Source organism: Hemiscyllium ocellatum, chromosome 24 (genome assembly GCF_020745735.1).
Source record: "Hemiscyllium ocellatum isolate sHemOce1 chromosome 24, sHemOce1.pat.X.cur, whole genome shotgun sequence".
NCBI classification, from domain to species: Eukaryota; Metazoa; Chordata; class Chondrichthyes; order Orectolobiformes; family Hemiscylliidae; genus Hemiscyllium; species Hemiscyllium ocellatum.
Genome location: NC_083424.1, coordinates 56,383,112 through 56,397,078, shown reverse-complemented (window position 1 = coordinate 56,397,078; position 13,967 = coordinate 56,383,112). Strand labels below are relative to the sequence as shown.

Sequence of the window (13,967 nt, the reverse complement as noted above, 5' to 3'; positions counted from 1 at the left end):
ATGGAACCAGGCTCTAAGGTTATTGAACTTGATGTTGAGTCCTAGAGGCTGCATGGTCCACAAGTGGAAATGCAATGTTGTACTTTGAGCTTGTGTTGAGTCTTGCTGAAACACTGCAGCAGGCGTCCAACAGAAATGTTAGTGTGGGAACATGCTGGTGTGTTGAAGTGCAGAGAACTAGAAGCTTTTTGTGGATAGAATACAGATGTTTGCAAAGGTGTCAACCAGTCTGCATTTCACCTCTAATGTAGGGGTGATCACATTGTGAACTGTGACTAGACTGAATGACATGCAGATAAATTGCTACCAATTAGATTTAAGGACTACATTTGGTGCTTTCACAAGTGAAACCATTTTGTCCATCTCTATCTTCCCTTTCCCAATCTTAAAAACGTTTGTTAAGTTCCCCAGTCTTACAGTTCCAAACGAACATCTCACATTTTGATACTACAAAATGTACACAACTTAAATTTTATTCATGTCTTTAATTTGGTAAAATATCTCAGAGTGTCACCAAGATCCAATTGGTAGGTAAGATCACAAAGTCTCTAAATGAGTGGTTTGTGTGGAGAGAGGGGTTGGAAAAAATCTACCAACAGTAATTGGGAGTCATAGAATCTTAGAATCCCTACAATGTGGAAGCAGGCCATTTGACCAATCGAGTTCACACCAAACCTCCAAATAGTATTCCACCCAGATCCACCCCTTTACCCTGTCCCTGTAACCCTGCATTTCCCATGGCTAATCCATCTAGCCTGCACATCCCTGGACACTATGGGCAATTTAGCATGGCCAATTCAGCTCACCTGCACATCTTTGGACATTGGAAGGAAACCAGACTACCCGGAGGAAACCCATGTAAACATGGGGAGAATTTGCAAACTCCATGAAGACAGTCGTCCGAGCCTATAATCAAACCCAGGTCTCTGGTCCTAAGTCTGTGGTGCCAATCGCTGAGCCACCATGCCTCCCTGAATCAGCTTAGCTCAGTCAGGCGGGTGACTGGTTTGCAACACAGACTGACACGAATTCTCACACTGGCTGAGGTTATCATGAATGACTCTCCTTCTCTCAACCTCTGCACTTGCCTGAGGTGCGGTGACCCTCAGGTTAAACCATCAGTCATCTTTCTCTCTCTGAAAGCAGCCCTATAGTCTGGTAAAACTATGGCAACATTTTTGTTTCACTAACAGTGAGGCTGAGAAAGGGAGACCGCAACTAAATAAAAGTGAGTCCTTCCTAAAAGTATTAATAGTCAGTTCATCAATGAAGCACACATTCCTGTAGCCAGGACAATCCAGTAATCCATACTTTGTGGGCAAGGTGATGAGAAATTGTCATACATACGTGATTGGTGGTCCATGGATGGCAGTCATGGCAGGTCCAAAAGTTCGCTGGAGGGAATGGTTGAAGACTGGGGAACGGATGTTGGCCAGGACAGCATCGAGGAGGGGCTGGCACAAGTACTGCTGCTTTGTGATGGTCATTGGTGGAGGTGGTGGTGTGGGCTGTGAAGAGAACAGAAATATATATTACTAACCTATCTGTCTAATGGGCACTCAGGGATTATCTACATTAACAAAAAGAAGCAAATTAGCTTAAAGCAGGAATCATATATGGAGCAGAGATCTTTTCCCCATTTTCTTTTTCTTAAATTCATTCGTGCGATGAATGCATTGCTGGCTGAGTCAACATTTATCACCAAGAGGGCATTTAAGAGTCAACTACATTACTGTGGGTCTGGAGTCACATGTAGGCTAGACCAGGTAAGGATAGCAGTTTCCTTCCCTAAAGGACATTGTGAACCACATCGGTTTTTTCAAAAGCCGACAATGGATTCATGAACATCATTAGGACTCTTACTTCCAGATTTTTATTGAATTCAAATTTCACTATCTGCCATGGCAAGGTTTCAACCCAGGTACCCAGGATATTACTTGGATCTCTAGATTAACAGCCCAGCGATAATACCATCAGGCCATCGCCTCCCCTAAACTTTCATAATTTACAAGAGTTCAATCCGAAATGTCAGTAAAATTTCAAGTGTCGCAGATACTCTGGTGAACAAACTGTCCCCTCTTCTGAGATACTGCATAAACAGATTGATTAGAAGCATCCTAGCAATTCCTGAACCAGTTGCCCACAAAACAGCACTGGCCATGATCACAAACCAGTCCAGATCCCAAAGGGGTCTCTCTAACCATTTTACTCTATTTCTTTCCCCTACAAGAGATAATGGTAAAGTCGCCTTAATGCCAAAGTCCTGTGGGGCTGCTCTCTCATTTGACAGAGGCGACTAGTCATGGCTTTGACTGAGGGTCACCGCACCTCAGGTGAGGTTGGAAAACAAGATCTTCGTGGTACCTTCAGCCAGTGCAGGAACTGAACCCATACAGCGTCACTCTGCGTCATAAACCAAGTGCTCAGCTCCAGAGTGATGCCAACAGGTTCAATTCCCACACCAGCTGAGGTCATCATGAAGGTCCCACGCCTTCTCAATCTCACCCGAGGTGTGGTAACCCTCAGTTGGGCAGCACAGTGGCTCTGTGGTTAGCACTGCTGCCTCACATCACCAGGGTCCCAGGTTCAATTCCAACCTCAGATGACTGTCGATGTGGAGTTTGCACATTATCCCTGTTTCTGCGTGGGTTTTCTCAGGGTGCTCCAGTTTCCTCCCACAGTTCAAAGATGTGCAGGTCAGGAGAATTGGTCATGCTAAATTGCCCATAGTGTTAGGTGCATGGGAAATAGGTCTGGGTGGGTTACTCTTCGAAGGGTCGGTGTGGACTGGTTGGGCCGAAGGGCCTGTTTCCACTATGTAGGTAATGTAATGTAATATATGAAAACAAACCACCAGTTATCAGAGTTCAATGAGACCGTAGCTCCATGATTCACTGGGACTATGGTGTGATTAGGAATAGGAGTAAAAATATTCCAAGCAAATTTCTGCTCTTAAGACTATCTAATATTTCCAGTAGAATATCTCTATATACTGGAATGGGCTTGAGGGGCTGAATAGTATACTCCTGTCTCTATGAAGGCTGGATGAAAGCAGAATAGGGCTAGGCTGAGGCACCTACCAGTCAACTTTTTGTTTGCTGTCAGTGGTTGCATGGAAGGGTATATGGCAAGGTAGAGGGACATGGCCAGTGTTTCATTCAATCTGCACTCCAATTAGGGTCAGAGAAGATGGGAAATTGGAGGAAAATATTTAAGGTTAAGTGTTACCATATCAAGCAGTGCAACTCACCACAGCCATGTCATTTTTGAGCTTTTCCAAAGCAATTTCACACTTTTGGAGAGTTGCTAAAGAACATCTGTGAAAATGAATCAAATGAGTCCTTTAGTATCACCAACAGAAGGAATGAGTCTTTTAATACAGAAACACAGAAAAAGCTTTAAGATGCATGGTGGCCACTCAACCCATTGTGTCCACGACAGCTGAAAAAGAGCTTTCCCATCTAATCCCACCTTCCAGAATATGGTCAGTAACTCTACAGGTTGCAACACCTCAAGTAGTCTTTTTTTTAAGGTACGAGGGCTTCTGTCTCCGCCATACTTTTATACAGCGAGATCCATACCCACTCTACACCACATACAGATTCCTCTCCAGTCCTCCCACAAATCATTTTTGATGTATACCTCATCACTGATCTCTGTTAATGAAAATAGTTCCTCCCTATCAATTCAATATAGGCCCCTCAATTTTATACACCTCAATGAAATCTTCCCTCAGCCCTCTCTGCTCCACATATCCAATTTTTCCTCATCACTAAAATTGTCCAATCTTGGCCTCTATACCTTTTCAGTAGTGTTGCCCCATATATTTATCACAGCCACCATATGGTGAATTGTTCACTTTCCAAACCATATAATATGCAGTTATCTTATAGTTGCAGAAGTGGAGATGAGTATGAGTATGCCACTTGCTCAACTGTTTTTTGATATCAATTCCTAATTGGACAAGATAGAATTAGCCATATTGCTCTTAGACAGGTGTCATGCCTCAATCTGACCATGACTATGTTTATCAAAGAGTAAATTCTCTGTTCCTGTTGCTGCTCACCTGGGTCAGTGTATCAACATCCAAATACATTCAGCTTTAATCTTATTGATCTGCTGAAATAACCAATTGAAAAGAGTTGGAGTAACAGAGGTTAGAGCAGTGGCTCTAGAGGCGCAGTAGTGGTGTCTCTATCTCAAAGCCAGGAGACCCAGATAGAAGTTCCAACTGCTCCAGAGCTGTGTACTAACATCTCTGAACAAATTGATTGAAAATGTGTAAAAGAGCTTAGTGGTGGCTGGCCATCAGCCAAAGGTTCCATTAAACATTTGCACACTGAGGGGTGACCTTATAGAGGTTTACAAAACTATGAGGGGTATGAATAGGATAAATAGACAAAATCTTTTCCCTGGGGTTGGGGAGTCCAGAACTGGAGGGCATTTGTTTAGGGTGAGAGGGGAAAGATATAAAAGAGAACTAAGGGGTAACTTTTTCACAGAGGGTGGTGCATGTATGGAATGAGCTGCCAGAGGAAGTGGTGGAGGCTGCTACAATTGCAACATTTAAAAGATATTTGGATTGGTATATGAATTTCCTATTGGAGGGATATGGGCCGGGTGCTGACAGGTGGGACTAGATTGGGTTGGGATATCTGGTCGGCATGGATGGGTTGGACCGAAGGGTCTGTTTCCATGCTGTACACTGCAAGACTCTAAGTCAGAGTGCAAAGGAGACAGTTAGTGTTCAGTCAGTAAACTTGTAATCCTGAGACCCAGACAGTCGACAATAACCTATGGAATGGAGAATAGACAACAGAGACAGTCTCAATATAAAACACACCATCTCTGCATATCAGTACAATTCATGCCATACCGCTTGTTAGGGTCAGTGAGGATGTCCAGGAGGCTCTTCATCTTACTTAGATCTTTCTTTCTGTCTGTAACATACAGGTTGGTCAAAATATTAGATAATCTCTGACCAGAATCGTGTTGCATCAGCATTTGCATTAATGATAACTATATAACATGAAGGTGGAAATTAATACCACCAAATACAGCAAGAGACTGAACAAAGCTACCTAAGCGAATGAAGCAACATACAATTGAGCGTCACAAATTTTCCAACAATCCAGTGGTACTCTGACAAACATGCAAAGCTTAAAATTGTATAACAAGCTGATGATTGCAGCAAGGTAGTAATTGGGATTGCTATGGGCTCTTCAAACCATCGTTACTCCTTCATATGTGCAATTCTCTCTATAAAAACCCAGCTTTGCTATTTCCTTTCCATCTTTATAATTCCTCATTTGTCATTCTTCTTTACTGGTACTCCGTGTCTGTGCTCTCCTGGACCTTTTTTTCAAGTAACATATGCTACATAATGGCAAATGGTTGTTGCTACTCCGCTGCACTGAGAGAGCAGAAAGTGACAGAGCAACTCAAAAAAAGATTGCTGGTAGTCATCCAATCCGAGCCGCAGGTTAGTTGGTTTTATTTATTCATTCACGGAATGCACGTATCGCAGTGTGGGTCAGCATGTATTTCCCAACCCGAGTTGCCTGGTGAGTTGTCTTCTTGAACTACTGTAGCCATGGGTGTAGGTGCACCCATGGCACTATTAGAGAGGGAATTTGATCCAGGAACAGTGATCTATTTCTAAGTAAAATGGTGAGTGGCTTGTAGGGGAACCTGCAAGGTGGTGGTGCCCCAGTGTACCTAATGTCCTTGTCCTTCTAGGTCATAAAGGACCTGAGTTTGTAAGATGGTATTGGAGGAGTCTTGGCAAGTTACTGCAGTGCATCTTGCAGATAGTACATACTGCTGCTGCGGAGTGTTTATCATGAAGAGAGAGGATTTTGAAGGTGTTGGATGGATTGCCAATCAGCAGGCTGCTTTGTTCTGCATTATGTCAAGTTTTCTTGAGTGTTTTTGGGGCAGCATTCATCCAGGCAAGTGGAGACTGTTCTATCACACTCCTGATTTATGCATTATAGATGGAAGACAGGCTTTTGGGAAATCGGAGGTGAATTACTCCCTGCAGTATGCTGAGCCTTTGACCTGCTCTTGCAGCCACTGTGTTTATATGCTTGATCAAGTTTAGCTTCTGGTCAATGATAACCTCCTGGATGATAATAGTGGAACATTTAGAGATATTAATGCCATTGAACATCCAGGGATGATGATTAGATTCTCTCTTGCTGGCGATGGTCATTGTCTAACACGTGTGTGGCATGATGTTCCTTGCCACCATAAATTTGGATGCAGTCCAGGTTGCTGCATTTAGATTCAGACTGCTTTGGCATCCGAGGAGTTGTGAATGATGCTGAACATTATGCATTTGTCAGGAAACATGCCACTTCTGAGGTCATGCGTTATTTGAGTCAATGCACTTAAGGCAAAGTGGAGATGGGAATTAACAGCAACACACTGCTCCATCTGCACACAGGGGCAACATGAAATAGGCCTACCTTATGTACAGAATGAACCTGATTCAGCCCAATTCAGCTGTTCTGCTGTCCTTTCTCTCTTGTAAGGAAACAGGAATACTTACGATGGATCTCTGGATGCTTGCTGGTTGTGGTGATGGAAAATCAAGAATTCATGGGAAACAGAGAGTCCTTCACCAGCAGGGTTGATTGTTAGCTGCCCTCCAAAGTGTCCTACAAACATCAACAGGTCAAGAGCGCAACCCACCACCACCTTTCCAGGGTAACTAAGGAGGGGCTTTGGAACAGGAGTAGGCTATTCAGATTGACTTAGCTGTCCACACATTTAGATCATGGCTTATCATCTCTTCAATACCATTATTGTGCACTACTTCTATGTTCCCTGGTATCATAAGTCTCCAGAACTTAATCAATTTTTGTCCTAAAACTTGCTCAACGATTGAACGTGTCTCTAAGAAACAGAATTCTAAAGAATCTCCACAATCTGAACTTCTCCTCATTTTCATCTTAAATGGCCAACTTCCTCTTTCTGAGAATCTCACTCCTGGTTTAAGGTTCACTAGTCAGGGGAAACATCTGATCTGCACCCAACCTGCAGTCCCCTCATTCTTCGGAACTCCTCATAATACAGGCTACTTTCTTCAATCTCTTCTCCTCCATTCTGCCTTCCCAGAAGGTGAACCTATTTTGCACTCCCTCTATGGCAAGTATATCCTTTATTAGATTAGGAGATAGAACTGTACGCCAGGTGAGGTTTGACCAAGGATCTAAATAACTGCAGCAAAACATCTTTACTTCATGTTCAAATTTCCGTTTAGGTAGCCAACCGACTCCTTGCCTTCCTAATTGCTTACTACATTGTCATACCCATTTGTCCTCCATTTGTTTGCTGCACCACAATGCAAACTTTTAGAGACTCAACAACAATGATACTAAGCTAGGGAGAATGCTGAATTGTACGGATGATGCTGAGTGCCTCAGAGGAACATTGGCAAGTTGACCAAATAGGCAGACACCTGACAAATGAATGTGAAAGCAGAGAAATGTGAGATAATCCATTTTGGAAGAAGAAACTCAGACAGATAATAAAGACTCAATGATACAACTTTGAGGGAAGTACAACAGCAGAGGAACCTAGGGCTCACTAGATGATTCTTTGAAGGCAAGCTGAAACAGCTGTTAAGGCGGCTTATGGAATCCTTGGGTTTATAAATAGAGGCAAATAGGATAAAAGTGATACTACACCTCGATGAATCATTTATTCTATTTGCCTCTATTTATAAACCCTCTGGAAATATTGCGTTCAGATTATGTAAGGAAGGATTGTAAAGTACTGGACAAAGTTCAAAGGAGACTTACTAGAATGATTCAAGAAATGAGGGATTTTAGATTCAAGGAAAGATTATAGAAATTAGTTTATTCTTCTTGGAATAGATAAGGTTAAGAGGTGATGTTGCTGAGTTGTTCAAAATTATGAACAATTTTTGACAGGGTAAAGAAGGATATTCTGTTTCCACTAGTTGATATGTCAGCAATTTCAAGATTGTTGGCAAAACAGCTAAGAGTGAGATGAGGAGAAACTTGTGTATTCAGAGAGTTGTTTAGGATTTGGAATGTGCTGCCTGCGAGGATGGTAGAGGTGGATTCCACTGGAAGTTTCAAACGATAGCTGGACATATATTTGAAAGTGGTGGAGTTAGAAGGGTATGGAGATACAGCTGGAGGGTGGACTAGCTGGGAACTCTTTCAGGAGCCAGTGCAGACATGATGGGTAAAATGTTCTTCTTCTGTACTGTAAACCTCTACAATTCTATAACACTTAGACTTAACATTAAACACCCGTATTTCCCATCCTCTCACCATTTAAGAAGTATTCAGATGTTTTCGTTACCAATGTAAATAACTTCACTCTCATTCACATTTACTCCACCTGCCATGTTCTAATCTATTCACTTAGCCTGTCCAAGATCTCTTGAGGCCTCTTTGCATCCTCCTCACAATTAACATTCATACCCTGTTTGATGTCATCAGCAAATTTGGAAATATTACAATTGGCTCCTACATCAACATCATTTATATAGATTATGAACAGATCTACTACTGACCCCACTGGTAATTGCTTGTTATCTGAAGATGTGTTTATTCCTACTTTCAGTCTACTAACCAATTCACAATCCAATCAAGACTAGCAGATTTCCCAGCCCAAACCCATGCACTCATTTACTAACCTCGTGTGGGACCTCAACAAAAGTTTTCTGAAAATCCAAATACGCCACACCTACAGGTTCTCCTCTTTCTACATTACAAGTAACATCCTTAAACAAACTCTAAAAAGTTTGCCAAAGATATTTATTCCATGAATCCAGGTTGACTCTGCCCAACATTATCACTATTTTCTACGTCAAGTCATTATATTGTTTCTAATTGATTCTAACATTCTCCTTCTTCTTCATTTCTTAAACACACGGGAATTGCATTTGCTGCTTTCCAGTTCCCAGAAACTTTTCCAGTACCTATAGAATTTTAAGAGATAATCTCTCGGCATCTTGTTCAACACTCGGGGATGTAGTTCACCTGGTCCAGGGAATCTACCAACCTTAATCCAGTTGACTTTTGAAGTACTACTTGTTTATTGAAATAAATTTCTTTTCATTGCTCAGTTTCACAAATCCCTTGGTCATCTTGTATTTCTGAGAGATTTTCGATACCTTCTTCCATGAACATGTGCAAAATAACTGTTTAGTTTCTCCACTTGCCGTTCACTACAAATTTTTCAGTCCATTTGTCCAAGCTAAACTTTTCACATACCTAAAGAAGCTTTTATGTTTCTTGCTAGGTTGCATTCATACTATTTTCCCTTTCCTTTATGAGTTTCTTAGTCCTGTTCAGATTTACCACTTTCTTTGATCTGAAGCAATTTTTAACATTTTTCATTGGCCATGGTTGATTGAGGATTCACTTTGAGTGTTTGAGCCTCAGAGGAAAGTATCATCTGTTGTGGACAATGTAATATTTCATTGTCAACTGTTAACTCTACCATTCTCAAACTGTCTCAGCCCATTTGCCCCTTATTTTTTTCAGTTTCCTTTGTTCAGATGTAAGATCTCAGTTTCAGAATGAACTACTTTGTTTTCAAATTTAATGCATAGTTCTGTTATATTATGATCACTATTTAACAAGGTGTAATGAGCCCTTTCTCATTACACAACATTAAATCTAAAATAACCTGATCCCTATTTGGTTCCTCAATGTACTGCTCCATCTCTCTCACACACAAGAAATTACATTACAGAATGAATGCTAATTTGGTCTACCAAGTATATACGTAAATTGAAGTTGGCCATTATTAATCTATTAGCCACATTATCTGCAACTCTAATTTCCGGATTGATAGCGTACCTTCACAATCTTCCTGTAGTATGCACCCAGAACTAGTCACAATACTTTTTTTTAATGTGGCTAAGCACAACTTTCTTGCTTTTATATTCTATGCACCCAATGATAAAGTTTAAGATACAATTTGCTTCATTACACGCTCTCAATCTGTCCACAACTGACAGTGAATTATGCACATGTACACCCTTGCCCCTCTGCTAGAATTTCACCCTTAATTTCACGGTAATATTGTCTCTGAGAAAATTAATCACTTTACACTTAAAGAATGGATAAACGATTAGGAGAGCAGACCCTGATTTCATTCTCTTGATGATGGCCCAACAACACTGAAGCCAACTGGTTCAAGAAATATTGTGGCTCAGATCAGCTAACACAGCAGATGCTGAGGTTGGAAGCTAGCCCCCTCCGGATCTTTTATACATTTATCCAACTGGAAAAGATTTCAGGAAAAAAACTCCAATCTACTTATCAAAGCAAAGTTTTGTAAATGATAGCATGTTGGAAAGAAAACTGGCTGCAAATCCAGGCAAATCCTCTAACATTCAGGAAGATGTTCTTTAAACCACTATCTGAATTATCTGAGCAAGCCCCAATGTTCAGGTTGCTCTAGATCTCCAGCTTGCATTCTGAGCTTAATTATCAAGGAAGTACACTACATATATTGTAAAGGCTGGACTTTGTGTCACAATGCCGTCGCTGTTGGGAGGTATACTGTTAGGTCTACAATGGTAGCTTACAGTGGGTCCAACATGGTGGATCCTAATTTAGGTGTAGCACATACCAGAAAGATGTCGAAGAGTTGGAATACATTTTCCTTTTAAGTTTGCTTGTAAAAGGAAGGACCGTGACATAGCTTTTGGAACTCAAAGTTGATCTTGAACAATTTGCAAGATTCACTACACACAGCTCAGTGAGTCAGCATGGTATTTAATTGATTGAAAAAGAAGGCATACTTGGAGACAATTAGGGAATTGAAACTTAACAAAAAGTACCAGTGCAATTATGAACAAAGGTTGCACATTTGGCTTAAAGTGAATAAAACAGGAGATGACAATAAAGAAAATGTTTCCCTCATCGAAACAGGACCAGATGCCTTTGATGTAGTGACTAACAAATGTTACCCCAGAGACTGCAGTATTCAATGCTGAAACTACAGAGCTTCTCAACTGATAATACAGCATGATTAAGAATAAAATTGCAAAGAGCTGAATTCAAAGGAAGTGAAGGGAGACAGTAGCAGATTATGTTCTCCAGTTAATGAAACTTATTTGCTACTGTGGGCATAGCACAAACTTAGAACTCAATTTCTTAATACGTCCATAAAAGGCTGAAGAAATAATAAGATTCAGGCCTAACTTTTGAGAAAAGGCAATAAGCCTACGTGGAAGAGTTATTGCAATGAGGCCAAGGCTATAGAAATGGTTTTTCGGGAATAGTTTTCCTCAGCTGGCAAGGGAGATCCACTTGATTTTAGTGAGATCCAGACAAGAGACAAGAAATGATCCACTTGATCCATGGCCAGACACTAGAAAAGACTAGGAACAAATATATATGGATTTCTTTGAGGTGAAAAGGAAACAGCAACGTGCTTTGGTTAACAGCTACAGCAAGTAAATAAATGTTGAGAGTCTACGCCCAATACCGAAGTGTCAAAACTATTGAAGGTTTGAGAAGGTGTTTAGCAATTTATGCATTGCCAGAGGTGCTGTTGTCAGGTAATGGCCCACAGTTAATGTCAGAAGAGTCTGAAATATTTCAGAGCAAAACTGGAATTAACCATATTTTAATATCACCATTTCACTCAGCATTGAGAGGTGCTGCAGAAAGAATTATGTGGACAGAAGAGAAAAACAACAAAATATTTACAAGGTTTTTTAGATTAGATTCCCTACATCTAATCTAAAAAACCTTCTAAATTTTTCTAAAAATTCTTTTTCTCTTCTATCCACATAAATCTTTTGTCAAACTTCTCAATGCACATAATTCTGACTCATGGATAAACATGGAAATAACTACCAAGCTTATCACCTTGTAAATACTTTTTAAAAATTTACAAGGTGATAAGCTTGGTAGTCTTTCCATGTTTATCTATGAGATAGATTAAAATAATTCTCCTACACAATAACCACAGTGTACAGCAGGTTGCTCACTTACAGGTTAATGTTTAAACATCCTCCCAGGACAAGGTTTAATTTACTTAAGTCTAACGTCAACAGTAAAGTAAAAACAAGACACTAGATGCACTAGGCATGAAATGTTCAGTGCTTGTCAAAAGATCATGGTAAAAGAGATAAAGCTGTGAAAGTATGTGATTGGAGTTGCTGTAGAAAGAGTAGATACAAACACGTATCTAATGAAGAATGGAGAGAGTCATTGTCAAGTAGATCATTTACTTGAAAGAGGAAGTGTGACAAAGGGAAAGGAAGATAAAATTCCAATATTCCAAATTCCTCCAAAAGTCCAAAGTGAAAGTAAAGAAAGAGAGTCACAAAGAAAATGAAAGTTCACAGAATTTAGGCATTGACCAGTAACAAGACAATGATTTTCATTGATGCGAATTGGTGTCATAGCTCCAACCATTAAGGAAAGTTGCTCATTAAAGTAAGTGCTCAGATTTAATACAGTCAGAGATGCTGAGACAGCAGATTCAAGCCGTAGGAAATAGAAGACACCCTCACTGAAAAAGAAAGGTGGCACATTGGTTTCACTGAAAGTATGCAAAATGGAAGAATGAACAAATTTTTAAATTATTTTTGTGAAATACTTTCAGATATTAAATAAACCTTTTTATTGACATTTAAATTACTCATGTAATTTTAATACATGCATGTTTCTGTTGTGAATACAGTACAAAGAAAGTTTCAACCCAACATCGTAGATGCTTGTTTTGTCACATTGCTTTCTGAGATTAGATGTACCTACATCAGTCTATATTTTAAAGCAGACTTTGTTTTAATGAGTGGACAGAAATTAATATTGTTAAAACCTGAGCGTTTTGTCATACTGCACACTCTGTTGGGGTGGTGTAAAAGACAAATTATGCTTACTGTGAGACCACCTGGCGAGACTTTTGTCAGCGCAGTATTCAATAAATATGAGGTCACCTCACAAGTGTTAAGAAACTCACCTTCATTTTTGTCTATTTTGTTGATCATCCGCCTCAAAGGGTCAATGTACTTTGATAGCTGCTTCAATTTGTCCAGGTACTGCTGTTCCTCAGTCTGTGTCCGACCAGCTGGACTTGGAACTGAGCCTGGGTTCACTGTAACAGCAAAAGGAGGATGCTTAGTTTGGACTTCAGGGCCCTAATAAAGCAGTGCAGGATTTTATTCTCTATACCCTGTAATGTTTTAGACACACAAATGTTTAAGATAGAGCAAGACTCTAAAGCTTACACAACTGTTAGCCTGCCAGCAATTTGATCTGGTAGAGAGTGCCACCATGTAGTATTTCATCAGCACAGAGATAATGAAAAGTTGGTATCTACTCTGGTACACAGTCATTGGGAGTTGTTATCTGCTCTGGTGCAGAGTCATTGAAAGCTGACATTTGCTCCACGACAGGGGCACCAAGAGCTGGTATTTGCTCCAGTAATGGGGCACAAAGAGTTGCTATCTCCTCCAGTAATGGGGCACACAAAGTTGGCATCAAATCCTGTGCACGATAACTGAGAGCTGGTATCTGATCCAGTATTGGGGTACACAGAGCTGGTATCAGCTCTAGTGCAGCAGCACTGAGAGCTGGCATTGCTCCAGTACTGGACACCGAGAGCTAGTATCTGTTGTAGTACTGAGGCACCAAGAGCTGGTATCTGCGCCAGTACTGGGGCACTGAGAGCTGATATCTTCTCCAATACCGAGGCACTGAGAGGTTGTATCTGCTCGAGTACAGGATCACCGACAGCCGGTATCTGCTCCTGTACACGATAACCAAGAGCTAGTATCTGCTGAAGTACAGGATCAGCAAGTGTTAGCAATACCCGTGAGCTGGTATCTGCTCGTGTACTTGATTAATGAGAGCTGGTATCTACTCCAGTACTGAGATGTCAAGAGCTTGTATCTGCGTCAGTACTGGAGCATCGAGAGCTGATATCTGCTTCAGTACTAGGGCACCGAGAGCTGA

At 40.8% G+C, this 13,967-nt stretch overlaps 1 protein-coding gene across 3 annotated transcripts in view; it reads right to left on the bottom strand.

Moving 5' to 3' along the window:
* The window catches only part of med15 (mediator complex subunit 15), a 155,505-nt gene that overhangs the window by 12,182 nt on the left and 129,356 nt on the right, over positions 1 to 13,967 (bottom strand). For all 3 annotated transcript variants that reach the window (XM_060844094.1, XM_060844096.1, XM_060844095.1), the window contains 4 exons: positions 12,973 to 13,107; positions 4,877 to 4,940; positions 3,251 to 3,317; positions 1,348 to 1,508 (listed from right to left, as the gene is read on the bottom strand). In XM_060844094.1, coding sequence (XP_060700077.1) covers positions 1,348 to 1,508; positions 3,251 to 3,317; positions 4,877 to 4,940; positions 12,973 to 13,107 — 427 coding nt within the window. The remainder of the gene's footprint in view (positions 1 to 1,347; positions 1,509 to 3,250; positions 3,318 to 4,876; positions 4,941 to 12,972; positions 13,108 to 13,967) is intronic.